At 38.8% G+C, this 23,214-nt stretch overlaps 1 protein-coding gene across 2 annotated transcripts in view; it reads right to left on the bottom strand.

The window, feature by feature from the left end:
- Nucleotides 1–5,888: 5,888 nt before the first annotated feature.
- GLUD1 (glutamate dehydrogenase 1) overlaps nucleotides 5,889–23,214 on the bottom strand; it is a 35,078-nt gene continuing 17,752 nt past the window's right edge. The window contains exons 5-13 of one of the 2 annotated variants that reach the window (XM_079138240.1): nucleotides 19,910–20,004; nucleotides 15,394–15,567; nucleotides 14,499–14,636; nucleotides 14,242–14,379; nucleotides 13,585–13,665; nucleotides 12,660–12,783; nucleotides 11,728–11,819; nucleotides 8,174–8,236; nucleotides 5,889–7,255 (exon numbers count right to left, since the gene is read on the bottom strand). In XM_079138240.1, the coding sequence (XP_078994366.1) occupies nucleotides 7,136–7,255; nucleotides 8,174–8,236; nucleotides 11,728–11,819; nucleotides 12,660–12,783; nucleotides 13,585–13,665; nucleotides 14,242–14,379; nucleotides 14,499–14,636; nucleotides 15,394–15,567; nucleotides 19,910–20,004 (1,025 nt within the window). In that variant the 3' untranslated portion in view covers nucleotides 5,889–7,135. Of the gene's footprint in view, nucleotides 7,256–8,173; nucleotides 8,237–11,727; nucleotides 11,820–12,659; nucleotides 12,784–13,584; nucleotides 13,666–14,241; nucleotides 14,380–14,498; nucleotides 14,637–15,387; nucleotides 15,568–19,909; nucleotides 20,005–23,214 lie in introns of both variants that reach the window. The other variant, XM_079138239.1, reaches the window with a different exon arrangement.

Raw genomic sequence — 23,214 nt, 5'->3', positions numbered from 1 at the left:
TTATTCCTAGTTCTATGGAAACACTAGGCCAAGATTTTTGTTTTGGTGCTGGGACCTGAACCAGGGCCTTACACATGCTAAGCATGCACTCTAGCGCTGAAGTACATTGCTAGTCCGATAAGGTATTTTTTAAGCTCAGTTTCACTTTGACTGGAGAACATACCAGAATGGTGGGCACCTGCCAGTGGGTCAGACAGTTTTCTATGAGTCAGATGATGAATCAGATGCTTCTGTGATTTCTCATGTCAGTAGGCAGCTTCCCTTCCCCTTGCCTTGGTACTGGGTGTTGAACCCAGTGGCACTTTACTATTGAGCTGCATCCCTAACTGTTTAAATCTTTTATTTTGAAAAAGAGTCTAAGTTGTCAGGCTTGAACTTGCGAGCCTCCTTGTGCCAGTAGCTTCACTAGTAACTAGGATTTAGAGTGCCATCACTGTGCCCAAGCAGCAAGCTATTAAATTGTGTCTGCTTCTCTCCCTCCTTTTCTTCTTATTGCAACCACCTCACTCATAATAAACCTGTTTTACGCTGAGCTATACTTTCAGCCTGTATTCTGTGAAAAGACTGTTTCCCCAGAAACTGGTTTTCAGATAACTCAATGCTTCAAGGATACCTACAGAAAGGACCTGAATTTGTTTTGCTTGTTCTCTGGGTCTTCCTTGAAATGTTCTTGCAGGACTCAGGGAAGATAACACACCAATCTGATTAAAAGTTTGGCAGAGCAGGCTCCCACTAAGCTGCTTCACGTTCTGCCAGAGGCTCAGACAAGCATTTCTTCTGTATAGTTGTGGAAACTGCTCAAGGAGAACCTGAGTTCATTGCTTATTGGCCCTAGAAGTTGGTCTTGAATCTCCACTCGGGGCCTTGTCAGGTCTATTTGTTGATAGCAAGTCAGTACAGTACAGGTTAAACATATGTAAATAGCATTTAGCTTAAAAGTTTTGGAATAAAAAAAGAGATGTGTAAAAATAGAGTTGGGAGCTATTTGTTCTCACAAATTAGAAGGGTGCTTTGATTAAAGAGAGTTAGTTGCTTACTATATTTGTTTTTTTCTAGAATTGGCCTCAAAATTTCTAAACATTTCTGGAATATCTAGTCTCAGCTTTGGAACATCTCCACTGTCCAGCTGGAGTTGGACATTATATCTCAATTTGGTTCCTGATCACTTTTGAATTTCCCCAATCTAAAACCCAAGCTCAGAGGGCTAAATATTGTGGGTGGCAGAGTAAACTGGAACACCTACTTTGAATAGCAAGTCCTTTTTTAGGACTTTCTTCTTCAGGCGTGCACAGGGACATATAGGTGCCCAAAGGGCAAAAACAGATTTATTATAGCATGTTTGTGAGAGTGAGAGGTTGTTAATACTCTAATGCTGGTTGGATGTCACATGGATGGCAAGTTCTGCTGTTTATTAGGTGTGTCACACACAACATGGAGTTAACACCTGTTATTCTACTACATTGTAAATTCCTTAGCTTAAAAAATGGGACCCAGCTCTAGATGGCCATCAACAGGGATTGGTCAACAAAAATTGCATATATTTGAAATGAATACGCCATGGCTGTTAAAGATGAGGGGAAATGTACATGTATCATATGAGGATATGTCCAAGTATCAGTAAGTTGTAAAATACGTATGTAGAACAAGTTCATTTTTATATAGCAAAAATAATTGTATAAAGAAAAAACTTGTAGCATACATAGAACAAACATTTTTCACCTGTTTCCCTCATGTTTAAGAGAAAACCAATACAGATTTCTTTTCTTCTTCTTTTTTTTTTTTTGGCTGTGGTGGGGATGGAATACAGAGCCCCTCTACTACTGGGCTGCTTCCCCAGCCTTTTTTATTTTTTCATTTTGAGACAGGGTGTTGCTGAGTTGCTGAGGCTGGCCTCAAACTTGGGATCCTCCCATTTCAGTCTCCCGAGTAGCTGGGATTACAGGAATGCATCACTACGCCCAGAAAACAGATTTTTTTTTTTTTTAAGATGTGATTTTGGAGGACAGAACCACTTTATTCAAGATTGTTTCTTAATGAAGTGCTACGCAAAGTTTGCTGGTTTGCAAACTTTTACTTGGCAACAAGCTGAGAGCCTTTGGAAACTTACAGTAATTTGACCACTGCCTGGACCTTCAGGGGTGATTCTTGCTGAATGGGATGAAGAACAGCTTGGGTTGTTGAACTTGCCTGGCAAGTTGCATGTAAACTAGTCACTGTAACAGGACCACATACCATAGTAAAACAGATTCTTCCTTTTCAGAGCTGGATAAACACTGCCCACACCTCCTTAACTTTACCTTGCAGGTTGTCTCCAGTAAGCACTTCCATCTCATTTTCTACTGGTCTTTATGCAGAGGTCAGCAACACCAATGTCCAAACCAGACTGATGGCCAGGACCCCAACATTCTTGACTTCTTGGAAGAGTCTGCTAAAACATATACTTCCATCTGCTTGAAAACCCCTAGGAAATCTTATACCCTAAGTTTCTCCAGACAAATTGAAACTGGTATGGGGAAATTAAGAACATCTTTGGTGGAGCTGGGGATGTGGCTCAGTGGTAGAACACTTGCCTGGCATGTGCCTGGGTTTGATCCTCAGTACTGCAAAAATGAAACACCAAAAACGAAAAAAAAAAAAACCCTCTGATATTATGGGAGGTGGTCACTTGACATGATTGTTCTCCTTTATTCTACTTCAGAACTTATGGATTGAACTCTTTGTCTGTCTGTCTTGTAAATACCTGATTTTAAAAGGTGGAAGTCACATAAACACTATTTTTTTTTTTTTTTGTAGCTACCTGTGCGTAAAATTTTAGTGTATAAGCCTCCAGAGGTCTTCATCTTCCTATTTTGTTATCATGGTTTGATAACATGTTTTAGGGTTACATGAACTCGGTATTCATTGTGCTGATGATAAAGGACGAAGGTGCAGTTTGCTGTCATCATACCCAAACACCTGAGATAATGAACTTATAAGGAGGAAAATCTGTTTTGACTCATGATTTCAGTTCATAACTTGCTCCAGTGCCTTTGGGCCTGTGGCAAGGCAGTATGCCGTGGTGAGTGCTGGCAGTGGAAGAAACTGCCACTGCAATGCAGCCCGGAGGTAAAGGGCTGGAGTCTATTGCTCCCCAGTGACCTAACTTCCTTCTACTAGGCCCCACCTCCTAAAGGTCCCACCATCTCCAAATAACACCATAGACTGGGCACCAAGACTTCACCCTATAGGCCTTTGGGGACATTCAACATCCCAAATCTAGCACACACTCAAGTTCAGATCCAGTTTGGTGGAGCTCTAAAGTTCTTCTGTCATTTGGCTTTTAATGTTGCTTTATTGTGGTGGATCTATATTTATCTAAGATAGACTTCTGAAATCTGTGGAAAATCAATAAATAAAAAATAAAAAAGAATTCCCTGAGAACTGACCTGCTCTATGGGAAATAATTAACAGCCCTTCAGGTTGAAATGTAAGGATACTAGTTACTAACTCAAATCTATAGAGAAAACAAAAGGGGGGGGGGCATCAGGTAAAGGTAACTGAATAGGTAAATATAAAAGAGTAAAAATGTACTTCCTAGTTTTTTTTTTGGAGGGGGTACTGGGGATTTAACTGAGGGGTGCTTAACCATTCCCAGTCCTCTTTATTTTTTGAGACAGGGTCTCTCAAATTGCTCAGAGCCTTGCCAAGTTGCTGAGGGTATTTGAACTTGACATCCTCCGTCTTAACCTCCCAAGCTGCTGGGATTACATGCCACCATGCCTGGCTCAAATGTACTTTTGTTTGTACTTTTTTCTCCTTTATGATTTAAGACAATTGCATAAAGCAATAATTTAGGTCTTTGTTGACTGGCATATGATGTACAGATGTAATTTGTAGGACAATAACAGCAAACAGGGGCAAAGGGAACAGAGTTACATGAGTAAAATCTTCGTATCCCATTGAAATTATTTACTTTTTATGGAACTGGGGATTGAACCCAGGGCTTAATGCATGCTAGGCAAGCACTCTGCTACTGAGCTACATCCCCCCAGCCCTTTTTATTTTTTTGAGACAGGGTTTTGCCAAGTTGCCCAGGTTGGTCTCAGACTTACAATCTTCCCAACTTAGCCTTCTAAGTAGCTGGGATTATAGGTGTGTGCCACCATCCCCAGCATTAATTAGGTGGTATATTAAGATGTTGGTTATAATCCTCAGGGCAACCACTGAGAAAATAACTCAAAAGCACAGACATTGAGCTGCATGCTGCTGAAAGAATGTCTTTAGCAGACAGCGTTATGGCAAAGGACATTAAGAAAAAAATCAAGCTGGGAATAGTGTCACATGCCTGTAATCCCAGTGACCAGGAGGCTGAGGCAGAAAAATCATTGAGTTCAAAGTCAGCCTCAGCAACTTAGTGAGGCCCTAAGCAACTCGGCAAGACCCTGTCTCTTAATTAAAAAAAAAAAAAAAAAAAAAAAAAAAAAGAGAGTGAAATCAAGAACCTTAAGACTGGCCTCTTTGACAGCCATTTAATTGGCGTACCCCTGCATGGAAGAATTTCCCATTTTCTGCGTTAATTCACTTATTTAGTGATCTTAGCATGGAAACATAATTTTTTTCTTTTGAGTCAGGAATTCTTTTACTCAATAAAGAATTATGAATAAATAAGGAAATTTCAGTTACAGAGTTATTTCAGTTAAAGAATAATTGGCCTTAGTGAGGCACTTAGCAACTCAGTGAGACTGTGTCTCTAAATAAAATATAAAAAAAGGCTGGGGATGTGACTAAGTGGTTAAATGGTGGCGGGGGCGGGGGAGGGAAGGTAACTGACCAGAATTTACCCAAAACTTGAGGAATCAAAGTCATTAACACTAGTGCCAGGTCATCTGTATAGACTCCACTCCTGAGACAACACAGTTTAATATCAATAAATAGTACCCCTCAACATTAATCTTTAAAAAAATAAAACCACTATCAGGGCCAGGTATGGTGATGCACACCTATAATCCCAGAGACTGGGGAGGCTGAGGCAGGAGAATTGATTCCAAGTTCAAGGCTGGCCTCAGCAATTTAGTGAGGTCCTAAGCTACTTAGGGAGACACTGTCTCAAAATAAAAATCACAAACAAAAAAACCACTATAACACCATCAGGGGTTAGGGGCTGTAGCTCAGTGGTAGAGCACTTGCTTAGCATACGGGAAGCCTTGGGTTCAATCCCCAGTACTGCAAAAAACCAAACCAACCAATTAAAGTCATCACTATTGGTATTCCTGATGTTCAGTCAAAGGTCATGACTAAGACTTATCTTACTTTTATCTGAATGTACTGCCCCACCCAACATCATTCCAAACATTCTAGAATTTGTTTACACATCCCTCTCTCCACTCCGACATACTTCAGTACTACATCTAGAGTGCAGGCTGACACCAGGTGTTGCAGAGGACTAACTGTGTCCACATGTCACAGAGTTTGTCCATCTGACTGATTTCATGATCATAAGCAACAAGACAGAGCTGTGAAAGACACATAAAGAGAACAAGTGGCAGCTAAATAATTGGTGGAACCTGGTCGAGAATCCAGTTCTGTTGATTATAGTTCATATTGTTTTAAATAGCAGTTACATTCTGTGGCTAAATTATTCCAAACAAAACTTCCCTTCATTTAAAAAGGCACTAAAAATTACTTTAGTTATCAGTTTTAATCATTAAAGCCTCCTCCCCAAGAACAGTCATTGATATTGCTTAATAAAATGAAATTCAAAAGAATTCAGGAATAAAATTTGGGCAGCTCACGACATAGCAGAAGGAAATATTACATAGGCAGCTGTTACAAAAAATTTTGAAATCCAGTTGTAGGTTTATCCTTTACTAAAAAGAAAGACAAATATAAAAACACAGAAAAGAAACAAATTTTGGAAAAGGTAGACTTTTAATAACTGCTTTTATCATCAGGTTAAGTCAGGCAGTTACAAAGTAGTTAGAAATCTGTGAAAGGGCATTATTGTTTAAAAAAAAAAAAAAAAAAAAAAAAAAGCGCTCATTCTTACATAAATATCTAGTACTTTATTGGGACACTACTGCTCAAAAGGCCCTGGCCAAAAAACTCTATAAACACTAGAACCTATGTTGTTTTCAGCCTGCTGTTAATGAAGCTGGGTGCAGAATGCAAAGTCTCCAGAAGGAGAGGACACAGTCTGAGTTGTGGCCACCAGCAATGCTCAGAGTCAGCTGGACTTCAAACGGGGAGCCCAGTGGTTTTTCTTGGGACACTACTTGAATTAGGGTTCAGTTAGTCAACACAATATATCTTCAAAAGGGAAGAACAATTAACTAACATGATAAAGAGGTCACCAAACTCTTTGGACTATGTATCCTAATGGTAGTTAGCAAATTCTGATAGTTTTAACAAAAATAGCCTCCAATGTTTCTGGGTATGAAGACAGACCTCCATCAAGCTTTTTATTTTTGCCAGACAATACATAACTGATAAGCTATAAATGATACTGTTTTATGATATAAAAATACTAGTTTCTTCATTTACTATGTTTATAGGCATTCACTGCTTGAGTCAGGTTAGGCTTATTAAGTGATTCAAGGCAATTTTATTACAGCAGCATGTACTTATTTTATTCTATGAGAATAAAATGCATACGAGACAGCTTTTATTTTTGTTTGCAGCTTGTAAAACTGAGTTATTATGCAGATGTAATATCAATAACTCATTTGAGGACCATGCTACTTTCTGAAAACAGTATCTCTAATTCTCACATGTGTCCAAGTTATAGTACGTCCCAGATTTGTCCAGAGCAAAACTGAGTGACTGTTCTTGACTGCTTTCCCTGGTAATAGCACTGACTATGTTGGAAGAGCCCTGGAGCAAGGCAGCACAGTCAGGCAAAAGACTTTTTATTTAAAAGCAAAGTGCCTAAATGGCTCTCTGGAATAGGTGATTTCTACTTTCATACTCATCAGATTGTACAGATCCCCTAAACTTAATTTCTTTCTTCTTAAGGGGCTGAACAGATTGACTTGTTGAGAACAGTGTCCATTGTTTAATGAGTCATGAGAGAAAGATTTCTGCAGTTACATGTAAACTTGTGATAGGTCAGCAGAAGTTATAGGTGAAGAGGGTGATGAGGAAGTTAACCAAGATCCACCTATGTGAAGGTCACGCCAGCTTCGTTGTACACTTTGAAGACTTTCTCAATGGCATTGACATAGGCAGCTGTTCTCAGGTCCAAGCCCAGGTTATACTTCATGGCTGTACGCATAATTTGCTGCAATGAAGGAGAAAAGGCAGTGAAGACTACCTAAGTCAAGCAGTTGGGCCATGAACACACAAGGTATGTGATGGCCCTGCTGTGGGATTTGGGCGAACAAAGACAAAACAACAACCTCTAGGAGGGAAGGACTAATTCTCTGGAATTACTATCAATGATTATTGTCCAGGAAGTAATAAAAAGTTACCCATCACAACTGCAGATATGAATGTCTCTCTGACCATAAGAAACTGTTAATCTGTGCATATCATATACTTTTGTGATTGTTTCAAAAAACCTAGAATGAGGTGGTGAAAATGTTCTAGAATTTCATAGTAGTAACGGCAATACAACTATGTGAATATACTAAAGGCAGCTGAGCTATACACTTTAAAAGGATGAATTTATAGCATTTTAGTTATATCACAACAAAAACAATTCTAAAAAGCACCACCTTCATCAGTATGTTTCTTATGCTGCTTCAACTTGGAAATTCAAGTGGACAGAATCTGAGCTTCAGAAGAAATTTGGAAATCTGGATTCAAACTGCATTTAAGACCTTACTTGAAACAAAGGATCAAGTAGTCAAAAAACTCTTAAACCAAATTTTATAGAAAGGTAGCTTCCTGAAGCTGAAATGTAGTGACACCCCGAGTTGTATTCCAATTTGGCTCACTACTCAATATTTAGCCAACTACTGCCAATCATTCCTTCCTATTTCAGTATTATTATTTATTTCCAGAGCTTGGTAAACACTGAAGATTGGTAACATTACTCATCGTTTGAGAATAAAAAAGCATGTTTTTTGCTGCACACAAATGAGAACAGATTGATATTTTCTAATGCCATATATATAATCTGGCCACTGAGATGATTCGGTTGAGCTGTGCTGATTCATGTCACTAGCAGAAAGTTAGAGAGCATCTATATGCATACCCTGGCTGAACGCTCCATGGTGTAGGCTAACCCAGAATGCACAATGTCTTTCTCTGATGCACCCTGTAGGAAAAAGAACACAAGTTTAACAAAATCACATGAAGATGTGTTTTGTGACTCCAGAAGAGTACAAAGGATTCTTAAGTTAATGTACAGACAGAACTGTTTTGTTTTTCAGCAAAGATAGATGGAATTTCTGTATCCTATCAAGGAACAGTATGTTTTTGTTTTTCCATTGGTTTGCAGTACTGGGGATGGAACTTAAAGCCTCACACATGTTAGACAAGGGCTCTACCACTGAGTCACATCCCTAGCCCAAGGAACAGTATCTTTTTTTGGGTGGTGCTGGGGATTGAACCCAGGGATGCTTTACCACTGAAATACATCTCCAGCCTTTTTTATTTTGAGATAGGATCTTTTTAAGTTGCCAAGGCTGGCCTGAAACTTGTGATCTTTCTGCCTTAGTCTCCCAAATTGCTGGGATTACAGGTGTATGCCACCATACATGGCAAAAGGTAGAGTATCTTGATACTGAAGTAGCTGCATTTTAACCACAATTTAGTTTTAAATATAATTAACAGCAACAAATACTCATGAAATAAGATTATGGTAAAACAAGACAGAAAAGTATGGACAGAAACCTGAGGAAAAGTAGAGAGATAAGTGTTCTCCACTCGGTGTCAACAGGGATACCATATAAGACACAGAAAGAAAACTGGTTAAAGCCAACAGCAGCTCTGGAGTAGAACCCTGTCTGTGTATTCAGTAATACCACTAATTTGAGGCTGGATAGATCTTAGCAGCTCTTTAATTTTACTTAGGAGGAAACCCAGGACCAAAAGGTTGGACAAGGTTTCTGATAATTATATTTAAGACATGGAATGACCCAGGGCCTCCCATCATTAAGTCAGCTTATCTCTTTCCTGTCAGTTATCTCTGAAACATAGGTATTAAAAAAGAAACATCTGGCCCGGCACAGTGGCACACACCTATAATCTCAGCAATTCAGGAGGATGAGACAGAACTCCCAAGTACAAAGCCAGCTGCAGAAATTTAGTGAGGCCCTAAGACACTGAGTGAGACCCTGTCACAAAATAAAAAAAGCTGGGGATGTGTCTTAGGGTTTAAGCACCCGTGGGTTCAATCCATAAACAAATGGACACATTAGAGAACAAAACAATCAAAATTGTCTGTTCTCATGGAGTCTCTATTTTAGTGGGGCAGTGAAATGCATGTGTGGACTTGAAACCATGAGGCCAAATACATGATCAGTATTTTAAATTTAGATTTAGAAGTGGTCTGGGGGCCGAGGGCTTCTATTATTAAAAGGATGGAGAGAGGAAGAGGCAAAAGCCTAGTGAGGTAGGAAGAAAACAGTCCCAGTAACAGCCATTAATAGTGAGAATAGCTGCTGATAAGTCAAGATGAGGACTGAAAAGTGACCACTGGCCTGGGCATTGCTGTCATTGGTTCTCTTGACAAGTACAGTTTTGGTGGAGTAGGTTCAAGTAGAGAAGAAATGAAGATGGAGTCATGTAACTTTTTCAAGAAGGTCTGGTGTATGAGAAAATCGGCAGTAACTGAAGTGGGATTAAGACATATCTTCTTCAAACATCACTTGGTGTACTGAGAGAATACAGCAGAGGGAAAACTGATGATGCAAGAGAGGGCAAGACTTGTTAGTATAGTGTATCAGAGAAGCTGGGGACAGGCCATTGAATGTTCTGAACAAGAGCTGGGTGTAGGTGGAAGCACAGAGAGTTAATCTACCCATCTGAGGGGAAATGGCACAGGACAGGAGTTGACTAGTTGTGCAGGTTCTCTGACTGCTTCGACTTTCTTTGACCAGGTACCAGCTCAAGAGCTGAAATGTATGTGAGTAGAAGAGGAGAAAATGACACAACCACTCAGGGGAGGGAGAATATGAACACAACAGGGAAAAGTAGTCAGACTGGTAGTTAGCCCTGAGTGTCACCTGAGGTTAGAGGTCAGAATAGGAACTGCCAGCAGAGCCACTACCTACATGGGCATAGGCACGGAAAAAGGAGAAAGCTGGGATTTTATCAGAGGTTGTTTAATTGTTAATGAGAGGTGGGTATGATGAAGCAAAACAAGACCAAGGAGTTATTGTAATGATGGACAGTGGGCCTTTCATTAGATAGACGAGAAAGGAGAAAATTAGGTGGGGAATGATGAACAGAGAAAAGATGGGAGGCTTACTGAGGGACCTGGAAGGGCTACAGCAGGGCTAGGGCGGGGGAACAAAAGGGAGAGAGCTGGGGAAAACTGGGTTTTCAACTGCACTTATTGTAAGACTTTTTTTTTTTTTTTTTCAGTACTGGGGACTGAACCCAGGGCCTTATGCTTGCAAGGCAAGCACTCTACCAACTGAGCTATATCCCCAGCTCCGTAAGACTTCTTGAAGTAACTAACACAGTGAGAGCGAGAAACAGCAAAATTAAACTTAGCAGCATGAAAACTATTTAAAAAGTAGGAAGCCAGGTGCAGCATTGTCCCCCTATAATCCTGGTGACTTGGGAGGCTGAGGCAGGAAGACCACAGGTTCAAGGCCAACCTCAGCAATTTAGAGAGACTGTCTCAATATAAAAAATAAAAAGTAAAGGCTGGGGATATAGCTCAGTTGGTAGAGTGCTTGCCTTGCAAGCACAAGGCCCTGGGTTCAAATCCCCAGTACCACAGAAACAAAACAAAACAAAAATAAAAAGTACAAAGGGCTGGGGGTATGGCTCAGTGGTTAAGTACCCTTAGATTCAACCCACAGTATCTGCCCCCTCAAACAAATTGTGTTAAATAGTCACTCATAACTCTGTCTTCAAAACCAGATGGTTGTTCTCTTTCTGTGCTCTTCCAGAAGTACGATCTAAGTGATCACCATGTGCCAGGCATGTGCCAGACATATGTAAGGTAAGGGGACCAATCAGAGAAGTGAGCCCTTCAAGACCTCTCTTAATGTGCTGCAAGTCACTCTGACAGAAAGAGTAACAAACAAAAAAGATACACTGTTTTTGATAACAGCGAGGTTAAACTTGTATTCTGGTGTACGTGCTGTGACTTTGTTGTGCATCCTGCTGTCATGTAGTGGTAAAGAAGTTCTTTTTGAAATATGTATACACTATTAATATATCCTGTTAATAGAAAATACCTTTTCTAATCTGTTTTCTTTAACTCTTGTGTCTACTCAGCAATTTCCATTTTTCATATAGCTCAGTCTAATGCTTACCTTTTAATTATATTTCTCTGAGGCTTAAAAAAGTTAAAATAGATTAGCAATCCTTCATGATTATGTGGAATCACTGTTAAGTCGTTTGTATTGAAAAAAGAAACAAAAGCAAAAGAGTAATTATCTATTGAAAGTTGTTATTAGTGACTAGGATTCTTCATTTTTATAGCAGATTGAAAGGAGAAAGTACAAAACATACACAAAGCATACAGTTACTGTCATGCTGATCACCACCCCTCAACTCCAGTCAACCTGAATGTATGGAGGTCAAGGTAGGGAGCACAAGGTGCCACTTTAGTGTCACCACACTCACTGATATCCTGTCCTGGAACTCTGCAGTGGGTACGACAGGAATTGTTCCACCATGCTTTCCAAATTTTCTTTCTAAACTCTCTTGAACAGACACTATAAAAAAGCAAAAGATCAAGATAAAGTGTTGCTAAGTAGGGCAGAGAAACAAACAAAAACACCAACCCCTCCCCAAGAGCCCCAAACTATATCCATACCCCTTCAAAATAGTTTTAGAAATCTTCAGTGCTAAAGATATAAAAGGAGTGATCTCTAAAAACTCAGTTAAAAAGGAACAGAAGACTTTGCCAAATTCCTATATAAATGTGAATTCAGGTCATTGCTCTGTTTCCATAACACCCATTACCAGGGTTTTTCCTTGGCTCTATTAAAAAGAAAATGCTGAGCGAAAAAGAAAAGGAAATAGATGAACACTTCACCCAGATTCTCAGAGTGGCTGAGTATAGGAGCTCAGTTGAAGGTCTTGGTCTTATTTCAACCTAATGAGAAATTCTGCTATTAACTGTGTAGCTTCCTCTAGTTAAACAAAAAACAAGTATTCTCATCAGAACACTCAAAAAAATTTGACACTAGATAGGCCTTTACTAAGAGCAACCAGATACAGAATGGATGCAAGTCAAACAATGGAACTCATATAATTTAAGATAATACTTTTTGTAACATTACTAACATAGATTATGTTCTGAGAAAATAAAAAATCAAAGAATAAAAACTTGAATATAAATACATTTGAGAGTAAATACATTGAATGCCTAAAGAAACTGGTATTTTTGGTCTAAGCTTCAAGAGACAGAAATACATATAGTTTTCTGCTCTGAGATGGAAGTCTTTAGGATTACCAAAGGAAAAAGACCTCTTGAGTGTAGGTATGCTTTCTCCAGCCTTTTGGCTGGCCCAGAGGGTTATTTTTTGGAGAATGAGATCACAGGGACTCACTGAGCAAGTGGTAGTTAGAATCCCTTTCGTATTTGAAGGTTAATCGGCCATAGCTGACATGATTCAGATTCTTCAGCCACTCAAAGTAAGATACTGTCACTCCACCAGCATTTAAGTAGAGATCCTATGCACAAAATGTGACAGGAAGACACCAAAGAAATTAAAAGATGATGACTTTAGCAAAAGCTTAAAATGACATAAGAATTCAATTTCAATACCAAGGTGGACTAAGGTTTAAACTTCCCAAATGTATTTTAGATAGTATCAGCAATTTCATAATTTAACAAATCCCCCTTCCCAATGCAAATAAGATTTTTTTTTTTTTTTTTTTTCATTTAGGAAATTTTTTTGGGTCATTAATGAGTATTTGGTCAACTTAGGCAAGAGTCTCTTCTCACCAAATTCTCGGGCTGAAATCAACAGGCAGTTTACCAGATTAGCATTCCCACTACTTAAGAGCAGCCTATTTCAGTTAAAGTATTTTCAGCAAAGAGGGCTGGTTTTTCAAAGTTCCGCCTCCAGACCTGAGCACATGTTCCTTATAATAGCTTTCTAAAATAAAGTAGGAAGGAACCCTTGAAATGTATAAAGTTGGGAACTGTATAGAAGATCTTAAGGGTTCAAATTGGAATAATATTTCTAGCTATGCAATTAATTATATATGAATATACTCTCAGACTACTACACATACTAAAGAAAGAGTCAGGAGCTGAGAAAGTATGCAGGTCAAAATGAAAAAAGTAGTATGTGTTTTATTAACCATGCTTCCATTCTATTCCCCACTCCTGCTCTATTTTCTTAAGAGCAAAATAAAGACAAAAAATTCACCAACTGAGGAAACAAGTAACTCCTCTCTTTCCCCCAAAATCAAAAAGGAATTATGATTCCAAGTATATATAATCTCCAATAAACATAGGTGACTTACTGGAATAACCATGATGTTCCTCTCCAGAAAAATCTTATCAGCTTCTGGAGTGGTTGGTCCATTGGCACCTTCAGCAATGATCTGCAAAAGTCAGGAACACATAAATGCCAGGAACATGTGTATGGATAGGGGCAACAGAAGTGCGTATATGGATAGGGGAGTGAATGGAAGATTATAAACCTACACTTGAGGAGGTACATGACTGTAATACCAGGTACTCAAGATGCTGAGGCAAGACCACAAGTTTGAGGCCAGCCTCGGCAACTTAGTGAGATTGTTTCAAAATAAAAACAATGCTGGGAAGTAGCTCAGTAGTATAGTGCTTGCCTAGAATGCATGAGGTCCTGGGTTCAATCTCTAGTACTGCAAAAATAAATGAATAATAAAGGTTATTTTGCTTTACAAAAGATATAGGTATCTTTCACTTTTTCCATTTCCCTATTTTTTTAAAACTAGTTTGGTGATGGTTACGTAAATTTGTGAATGTGCTAAAAAGATAGTAAATTATACCCTTCAAATATGTAAAATTTATGAGACATGAATGATATGCCAATAAAATTAAAGGGAAAACCCGAACAACAATTTGACTTTCTTATGATCTCTCTAATGTCATTTCACATTTATAAAGCTGATTCTGGTTTCTATAATGCTTTTTACCTTGGCTTTGACTCTGGGTGCATTGGATTTGGTCAACTGCTTCTCACTGGCAGCAGGGATCAGTATATCACAGTCAGCCTCCAAGATACTTCCTTCATATACCTTTGCCTTGGGGAAGCCCAGAATTGATCCATGTTGCTGTAATTGGTTGAAAATTGGAATGAATAGCTGCACCAGACTTTCTAAAAAAGCAACAGATTTAAGCAAGATTTATTTCAACTTTATAAGGTTCAGAGTAGTAAAACTGTTCAGATTACCAATTTGAAATCTTCCAGTTCCTTTGGGTCAATACCATCTGGATTCCATATACTCCCATCAGATTCACCAACACCAACACATTTAGCACCAAAACGATGTAAATACCTCATAGAATGCAGGCCCACGTTACCAAACCCCTGTGGAGAACAATTACACATGGCACAAAAATTAAAGTCTTGGTACAGATAGGAAGAGTCATACCTTAACCCATGTATATCTACAATATTAATTGTCCTAACACACTTACAGGGAAAATTTCGAAATCCTTTTGCCAGAAGAACCAATGTACTAAATGCCTTTTCTTAAACAATAAATCCCCATGTTTTAAGAATGTGGAACCCAACCCTTTGCTGTTGATGAGAATGCGTCCTGAAGAGGTTTAGTTAGGTGGAAGCGTCTTGGCTCATAAAGAAATGGCAGCAATGCCAACACACCAGTGTGGTCAGTTCCCAATGACCAAAGGTCCTATGGTTGTATAAATGTATGTCATTAGTTTAGAGGAATATAAACTCTAAAAGTAACGTTCAACATAATTTAATTTAGATTTCCCTAGATAAAACACATGTTATCATATCATATAAGTTTGGGCCAATGTGCAAACTTTTGGGCATAGAAAATGAGACCTTTCCCTTTTTCTGGATATAATTTCAGGTTTAAATAAGAATCAAAAGAAGTTGATTATAGTCTTATATGTATCTGAGAGATATTAAATCAGTTTTAGTCACATGAATCATAAATATTCAAAAGAGGATATATTACTTTTCTGAAAGAGATCACTCTAAAACCCAAGAGGTTCAAAATAATAAAAATTTAAAGTTGCAAATCTACAAACATTAAAAACATTGTATATCAGTTATACAATTAAGAAAATTAATTTTTTTAAAAAACCTGAACCACAAATGTTTTATCTCCAAATCCTGGTGTCATTCCTAAAATGCTCATGTAAGAAGCTTCATTGATAAAGTTTTCAATTCCATGGAAAACACCACGGCCAGTAGCAGAGATGCGTCCATGGATGCCTCCTTGACTGATGGGTTTACCAGTAACACAGGCATGTGCATTAATATCCTGTAAGACAAGAAAAAACAATGTCAGCCCAATTTAAATGATGAACCAATATAATGAATACAAGTCAAAGCACATTCTAACTAAAAATATTCTCAGAAGTGTGTGTGCCAAGTGTGTGTGTATGTAAGAGTGAATGTATTTAAGGCATACTTTTTGACCAATAGGGATAAATTTCACTTTTTAAACTTTGTTACTAGAAATTATATTTCTAAATTATATTTCCCAGTGGGAGAAACTATTGGAATTTACCATCAAGTACAAGTAACATCATAAAAGTAGAGACAGTTCAGCTTAAAGCTATTATTTCTTCAAGCCCAACGTCAGAGTACACATCCTATCCACCACAATCTACCACAATCCTTGCACATGTCACCAAAACTATCTGAGATAGGAAGAGATATTACAATTTTCTTGCTGGGAAGGCTCAATTTCAAAAATAGGAACATACAGGCAAGACACAGTGGCCCATGCACAGAACACCCTACCTTTTTTTAGTGATATGGGAATCCTAGGGGTGCTTTACCACTAACCTACATCATCACCCTCCCACCCCCCAGTACTGGGGACTGAACCCAGGGGTGGCTTAATCACTGAGCCACATCCCCACCCAGTTCTTTTTATATTTTACTATTTTGAGATAGAGTCTTGCTAAATTACTTAGGACCTTGTTAAGTTGCTGAGTCTGGCTTTGAACTCATGATCCTCCCAACTTTCCCACTTGTTCCTGGGATTATAGATGTGTCCCACCACACCCAGCTCCCAGATCTTTTAATCTTTCATTTTGAGACACAGTCTCACTAACTTGCTGGGCTGACATTGAATTTGCAATCCTCCAGAGTTGCTGGGATTATAGATGTGCACCATAGTGCCTGGCTTAAAGAACACCTTTGGTAGCAGTGCTAGCTCTGTAAGTATAAAGGGGGTTAATGATCTTCATCACTCCACTTTCTTTTGCCTTCCTTATTTATTTATTTTTGGTACTGGGTATCTAACCAGGGGTGCTTTACTATGGAGCTACATCCTCAGCCCTTTTTATTTTGAGATAGGATCTCAATAAGTTGCTGAGGCTGGCCTCAAACTTGTGATCTTCTGGCTCAGTGTCCTGCATCACTGGGATTACAGGCATACACCACCATGCCCGGCCTTCTGCCCTCTTTGAATTGAGGATGTGTATGCATTCTTGTTGAGAAATAAGCATAACTAGAAAAAAGGGGTTTGGAAGGGTTTCCCTTCCAAGGTATCAGATATACTATAAACATGACAACTGCAACCCTGTGGAACAGGTATGTTGATCAATAAACAGGAGATACAGGAAATAAACAGAAAATGAAGAACTTTAAATCAGAGTTTACAAAAGCATGCCCTGTTGAGGCAATCTGTAACCTATGTGAACAAAATGAGATGCTTTACCTCATATCATGTCCCTTTCCCCAATACTGTATTGTAGCTGAGAGTGTTAAAAATTGACCTGGTCTTTATCCAAATTTAAATATTTTTACAGAAAGAACTCAGAATTGTATTTCTTGGATAATTAACAACAACAACAAAGAAAAAGAAAGAAGTTTTAAAAAAAAAGCAGTCTAGTAAAGCACTACAGAATTAGTAGTTTTCCCACAGTATTCTTTCATGAATAATTAATATTATGAATACAGAATTGCAAACCTGGTGCCAAATGCTTCTAAACAGTGAAAATGCAAATGCTGAAGCTGAGGTCAGGCCTGGTGCCAACTGTCAGGCTCCCCAGAATACCTAATGGTCCTGCAGTCCAGGGGAAAGAATATGGAGAATATTCTCTCCCAACACAGCACTGCCAGATGGGGCTAGACAAAGTTTCCTGGTTCACATCTGGAAACAAGTTAACAAAAACTATGGCTTCCTCACCTAGGCCTGAATTATGGATTTCCTAGCAACTGAAGGAAGATAACATTTACCAATATAGTCCAAGGCTTAGCTGGCAGTGCCTCACAAAACTTGCTTTTGCTGCTACCACTAATGATGAGCTATGAATAATAATATCCTGCTGACTAGTTTGCACTATTCAGTGGAGTGCCCTGCTCAAAATGAACAAGAGATCATACTCAGAGCTCATTTAAAATTAACAGGTGACATAGGGAAAAGTGTTCCTTTTGGGAATGGCAGTCCAAACCAAAATTCTTTGAAGTGTCTAATGCAGTTTCTGTTTATTTCAAGAGATATGCACAATTTACGTGATGTAATATTTACTTTTATGACTACTACTAAGGGCTGTGGACTGTTTTAAGTACATTAGACTATTCTTTGTCTAATCCTCATAACAGTCCTATGAAACATACAATTAAATAATAATAATAAAAAATATATATATAGAAATCAAGACATAGACACTCAGGCCATAGAGCTGGTGGGAGAGAGACAAGACTGAAATCCAGGTGTCTGCCCATGCTCCCAGTCACAGTGCAACCACACCTTAGGAAAGGGGTCTGAGCTCTCTATTCCTCTTCTCTAAGGCCTATTTTACTTCTAGGGGCCTTGAATGACACGCCGGCCCCTGCCTTTATTTCCTTGAGGGATTTTTTTTTTAAAACATGTTTTTATATGTTGACTGATGTTTATTTTATTCATTTATTTACATGTGGTGCTGAGAACCGAACCTAGTGCCTCACATATGCTAGGCAAGTGCTCTACCACCAAGACACAATTCCCGCTCACTCCATCTACTATTATGGGTTTCTTCTGCATGATCTGCCTCTTGCACCAATGGTACATTAACCAATAAACACATCAGACAACATAAACCCTTTTATTAGGCATTAGTGACCCTTCATGCTGTCTTCTCTAGGGCCATTTTTCTTAGGTGGAGGCCACACTTCATGCCCTACTTTCCTCTCTTCACAATCCCCTGAAGTCTGGGTGCCTCGACTAGTTTCCTGTCCTTAACCATCTCATCTCCTCTGCACACTGAGATAGGCTTCAGTGCACTCTCAGCTGTGCCATATACTTCATAATTAGCTCTTCCTCACTTCCCTGTGTTCAGGACAAAGACCGAAGTCTGTATAGTTTCTTATTAAGGCAATAACCTAGCCCAATCTCCTCTACTGGCTTTTAAAAATCTCCTTTCCTTTCTCAACTCTGGTTACAACAGCTGCCCCCAACCTCTAATTTGCTTCTCTTCTGCACTTCATTCAAATGCTGGTTTCTTCCCCAAGCACTTATCCCACCCTTTTGGCCAGATACACAGGCAGAAGGTTTCAACTCCAAGTACAGCTTTATTGACATTACCTCCAAAGGCTTGGTCCAGTCCCTTTATTCTTTTCCATAGCTTTGAAAGATGATTAGCACCTGACCTGCACTTAGCTGTGCATGTAAGAGGCTAGAATGTCTTCTAAAAATCTTCTCTTCCTACTCCTTATATGTTTGGATTTCAAGGTTTCACTGCTTTCAGGGACAGGGAGTTCTTTTCCTCTTCTGTTCTGCTCAGTGACTCTCTCTCTAGACTCAGATTCTCCTGGATATCAACTCAACCTCATCCCTTTCCTTGATTCCACACATATAGTCTAGGCTCACAGAGTCTTTGTGGAATTTCTCACAGGTGCCAATGCTTCTCCCTAACCCAATGGCTCCTAGGCTATGTGACCGGTGCTGGCACCATGTGGGAAGTTACTCTTCCTGAAGAAAGGGTTGCAGCAAAGTCTCACCACTGACTATCAAGTAAAACCAATATCAGGACTAGGTATTTTTGTTGTAGTTCACTTACCTCTTCAATTGTATATTCTGCTACCTTTATAAATATACCTATCTTTCAATTTCCCCAAATTTCCAGATGTTCAAATTCAACACACTTTCAAGTTGGGCCCAGATCTCTCTTTCAGAAAGCCTATTTTGAGAAATTATAATTCTCTTCCTTTGTATTACACTATTTCCATACTTTACCTGCTCATGTGTCCTAGCCTCTATAAATGAAAGCTCTTTGACACAGAATGCTTTTTTATTTACCTTCTAGTGTCTCAGCAGAATGGGCTACCCTGGTTGGAGAGGGTCCTGCCCAGTACGTAGTACAGGGTAGCATGTAAGTAAAAGCTCAATCCATGTTCACTGCATTTACAGTTCAAGAGTAGAAGGGCTGGGGAGATACAGTTGATAGAGTGCTTGCCTTGTAAGCACAAGGCCCTGGGTTCGATCCCCAGCACCCGCCCCCCCCCAAAAAAAAGAGTAGAGAAAAAGAAGCAAAATAACATGCATATCTAGTTTATGATTTAAAGGAAGAAAAATCCAGTGATTCTCAATTTCTCATATAATTAGCTGAATTGTTTCTTCTTGTGGACAGCAAATGCAGGAAGCCTTGGAGCTTCTGGAGAATACTCACATAGTGCCCTATGGTGCTGGCATAGGTATCAGCGATCCAGGACATCTCCCGCTCGCCTGTGCTCATGTCCGGGGCAGGCACATCAATGCCAGGACCTGGGAGCACAGGAAAAGGACAGTACACCAGTTTTTAAGACAAACTCATCCCAAACACAAAGATCCTTATAATTCTCTAAGAGAACAAAGTCACTAAGGCAAGAAAACTTTAAATCTCATCAGGCAACTAATGGAAGCCATAGAAATACTCAAATGAGTATGTCTCACTACAAAACTTAGACACATAATATTTATGTAGCAATTTCTCCCAGTGGCATGTACTTCTACGTAAATGGAAGTCAGCAATGCAAACAGATATGAACCACTCAATGGACTTTCCTATGTGACCAAAGGAAACTGCAGTTCCCTAAACTGCAATTACAGATAACAGCACCATCTTGCCTGACATAAACAGGATTATTATGGTTAGGGAATAGATGTGTATGAAATAGTACAGCAACATGCTATTTACTGGTTTAGGTTTTCTCATCAAGTAGAAAAAGATGGGGAAAAGTCATCTGGCTGAAGCAACAGTGTTAAAGCCTGTAGTACTTATATTTATGGAAGAATGCTGCTCTTCCTACTATTCAATGCTTAGTGTACATAAAATTTTAGGTCTTGATTTTTTGTTGTTGCTGCTGCTGCAGTACTGGGGACTAAACCCAGAGGCGCTCTACCAGAGTTACACTCCCAGTCCTTTTTATTTTGTGACATGGTCAAGTTAAGTTGTGAAGGCTGGCCTCAAAGTTGAAATCCTCCTTCTGTAGTCTCCCAAGTTGTTGATATTATAGGCATGTGCCACTGCACCTGGCAAGGCCTTAATATTTAATTCCTCAGATCATGGCACATTAAAAAGTTTGAGAATAACAAGATGTTGGCTCACAACCAGGTAACACTGAAGGTTCTAATACTGATGGCCATTGAGGTCATTGAAAAATTGTGTTCAGTGATGCTCACTCCTATCTGTAAATGCAGAAATACATAGAAATATTCTTCTCAAAAACAGTAAAAATAAAAACTTTATAATGGATATAGCACTGGCATGAGACAATTTGAAATAATCAAGGTGTGCTTTTTACATCCCCATCCAATCTGTCACTCATGTCCTAGTCCCCTTTCCTTAGGCGCTTTTTTTTTTAATTGTAAACAAATGGGATACATGTTGTTTCTCTGTTTGTACATGGAGTAAAGGCGTACCATTTGTGTAATCATAAATTTACATAGGGTAATGTTGTTTGATTCATTCTGTTATTTTTTCCCTACCCCCCAACCCCACCCCTCTTTTCCCTCTATATAGTCCTTCCTCCATTCTTGCCCCCCTCTCTAACCCTAACACTAACCCCTCCCACCCCCCATTATGTGTCATCATCTACTTATCAGCGAGATCATTCGTCCTTTGGTTTTTTGAGATTGGCTTATCTCACTTAGCATGATATTCTCCAATTTCATCCATTTGCCTGCAAACGCCATAATTTTATCATTCTTTATGGCTGAGTAATATTCCATTGTATACGTATACCACAGTTTCTTTATCCATTCATCAACTGAAGGGCATCTAGGTTGGTTCCACAGTCTGGCTATTGTGAATTGAGCAGCTATGAACATTGATGTGGCTGTATCTCTGTAGTATGCTGATTTTAAGTCCTTTGGGTATAGGCCAAGGAGTGGGATAGCTGGGTCAAAGGGTGGTTCCATTCCAAGCTTTCTGAGGAATCTCCATACTGCTTTCCAGAGTGGCTGCACTAATTTGCAGCCCCACCAGCAATGTATGAGTGTACCTTTCTCCCCACATCCTCGTCCTTAGGCGCTTTCTTATGAATTTCCTCAACCCTACTTTCCCTCCATATAGCACCCCTACTTGAAGGATTAATGCCAAGTTCTAGTCTCATTCATGGACAAAGGGCATTAACTGCTTCTATTTGCTCACTTTCCATTTCTTGGGAGTGATATACATTAGTTGCAGGTCAGTACAAAATTTGTTTAACCACATTCCTTTTCTAAGGTACAAATGATGAATTGCTATTGAATCCTTTAGAGGTATCTAACAAGTGTTATTCTTGTTTAGCAACATTGAGTTTAATAATCTTGCTGTCTTGAATAAAAATTCCAACTGGCAAGTTGGAATTATACCGTTTGTAATAGTTGGAGGTATACTGTTTGTAAATCAGAAATGTATATTGATGAATTGTTTTAGTCTAGACAGGCTGAGATGAGATAGTTTCTCCCACCTCAAAAAACAAGTACAAAGTACTGCTAGGTTTATGAGTTTTCTACTCTATACAAGAGTCAACATACAGGCACGTGTAGATTACAAGTAACATCTGAATTACAGATAAATTCTCAAATATTTAATAGTGAAACTCTAGTATTTTTGACAAAGCAATTGCTCTAACAGAACATGAACACTAGGTAAAGGCTAAGAGTTAATTTTGGCATATGGAGATATATAGGAGGATGAGAAAAATGGAAATATCAGGGATATTCTGGGGAATTTTATAGCTTACACAAGTGCTATCTGAACTCACACAAGAAAATCAACATCAACCTTTCACCAGTTTTTCCAAAAATTAGAAGAGGAAGGAACACTTCCCAACTCATTCTGTGAGGTGGGTATTACCTTGATCACAAGATTTGATAAAGATATCACAAAAAAATTACAGACCAGTATCTCCTAAAATAGAATCAAAAGGAATAAAAGAACAGTTAAGAATCCTATGGGGAAATCTACAATATCATTGAAAGAAATTAGAGATGAAAACATGGAAAGATATCCCATATTCATGAACTGGAAGACTAAACATAGTTAAAAAAGGCAAATTTACACAAATTGGGTCGCAGATAAAATGAAATAGCTATCAAAGTTCTAGCTGCCTTTTTTGCAGAATTTGACAAGTTGATTCTAAATTCATAATAAAATATAACAGGGTCAGGATGCAGATTCCGGGTCTGAGTCACAGTCTGAAAAGCAGTAGAAAGGAAGTAAGAAAAACTACAGATAAACAACATCAATTCTGGAGGTGTGCCCAGGAGTGAGACAAAAAAACTCCCTTTGCCTATTTACAAGGCTTTCTGGGTTCAAATGTTAGTTCAGCTGCATCATGGATTAATGAGATTTTTGTACAAAAGCAAAGAAACCAAATAACTAATATTGTGGCTTTGCTTTCTTTTAGTGTTCCAATGAACTTTTGAAACTATAAGACACTTGTCAAGATTCATAAAATTAAATTAAAAACACTAGATATGGGTAATGAATATGACTAAATAATGTTT

Source organism: Sciurus vulgaris (assembly GCF_902686455.1).
Source record: "Sciurus vulgaris genome assembly, chromosome: 4".
Taxonomy (NCBI): domain Eukaryota; kingdom Metazoa; phylum Chordata; class Mammalia; order Rodentia; family Sciuridae; genus Sciurus; species Sciurus vulgaris.
The sequence above is the reverse complement of the archived record's forward strand: the minus strand, read 5'-3'. Positions and strand labels throughout refer to the sequence as shown.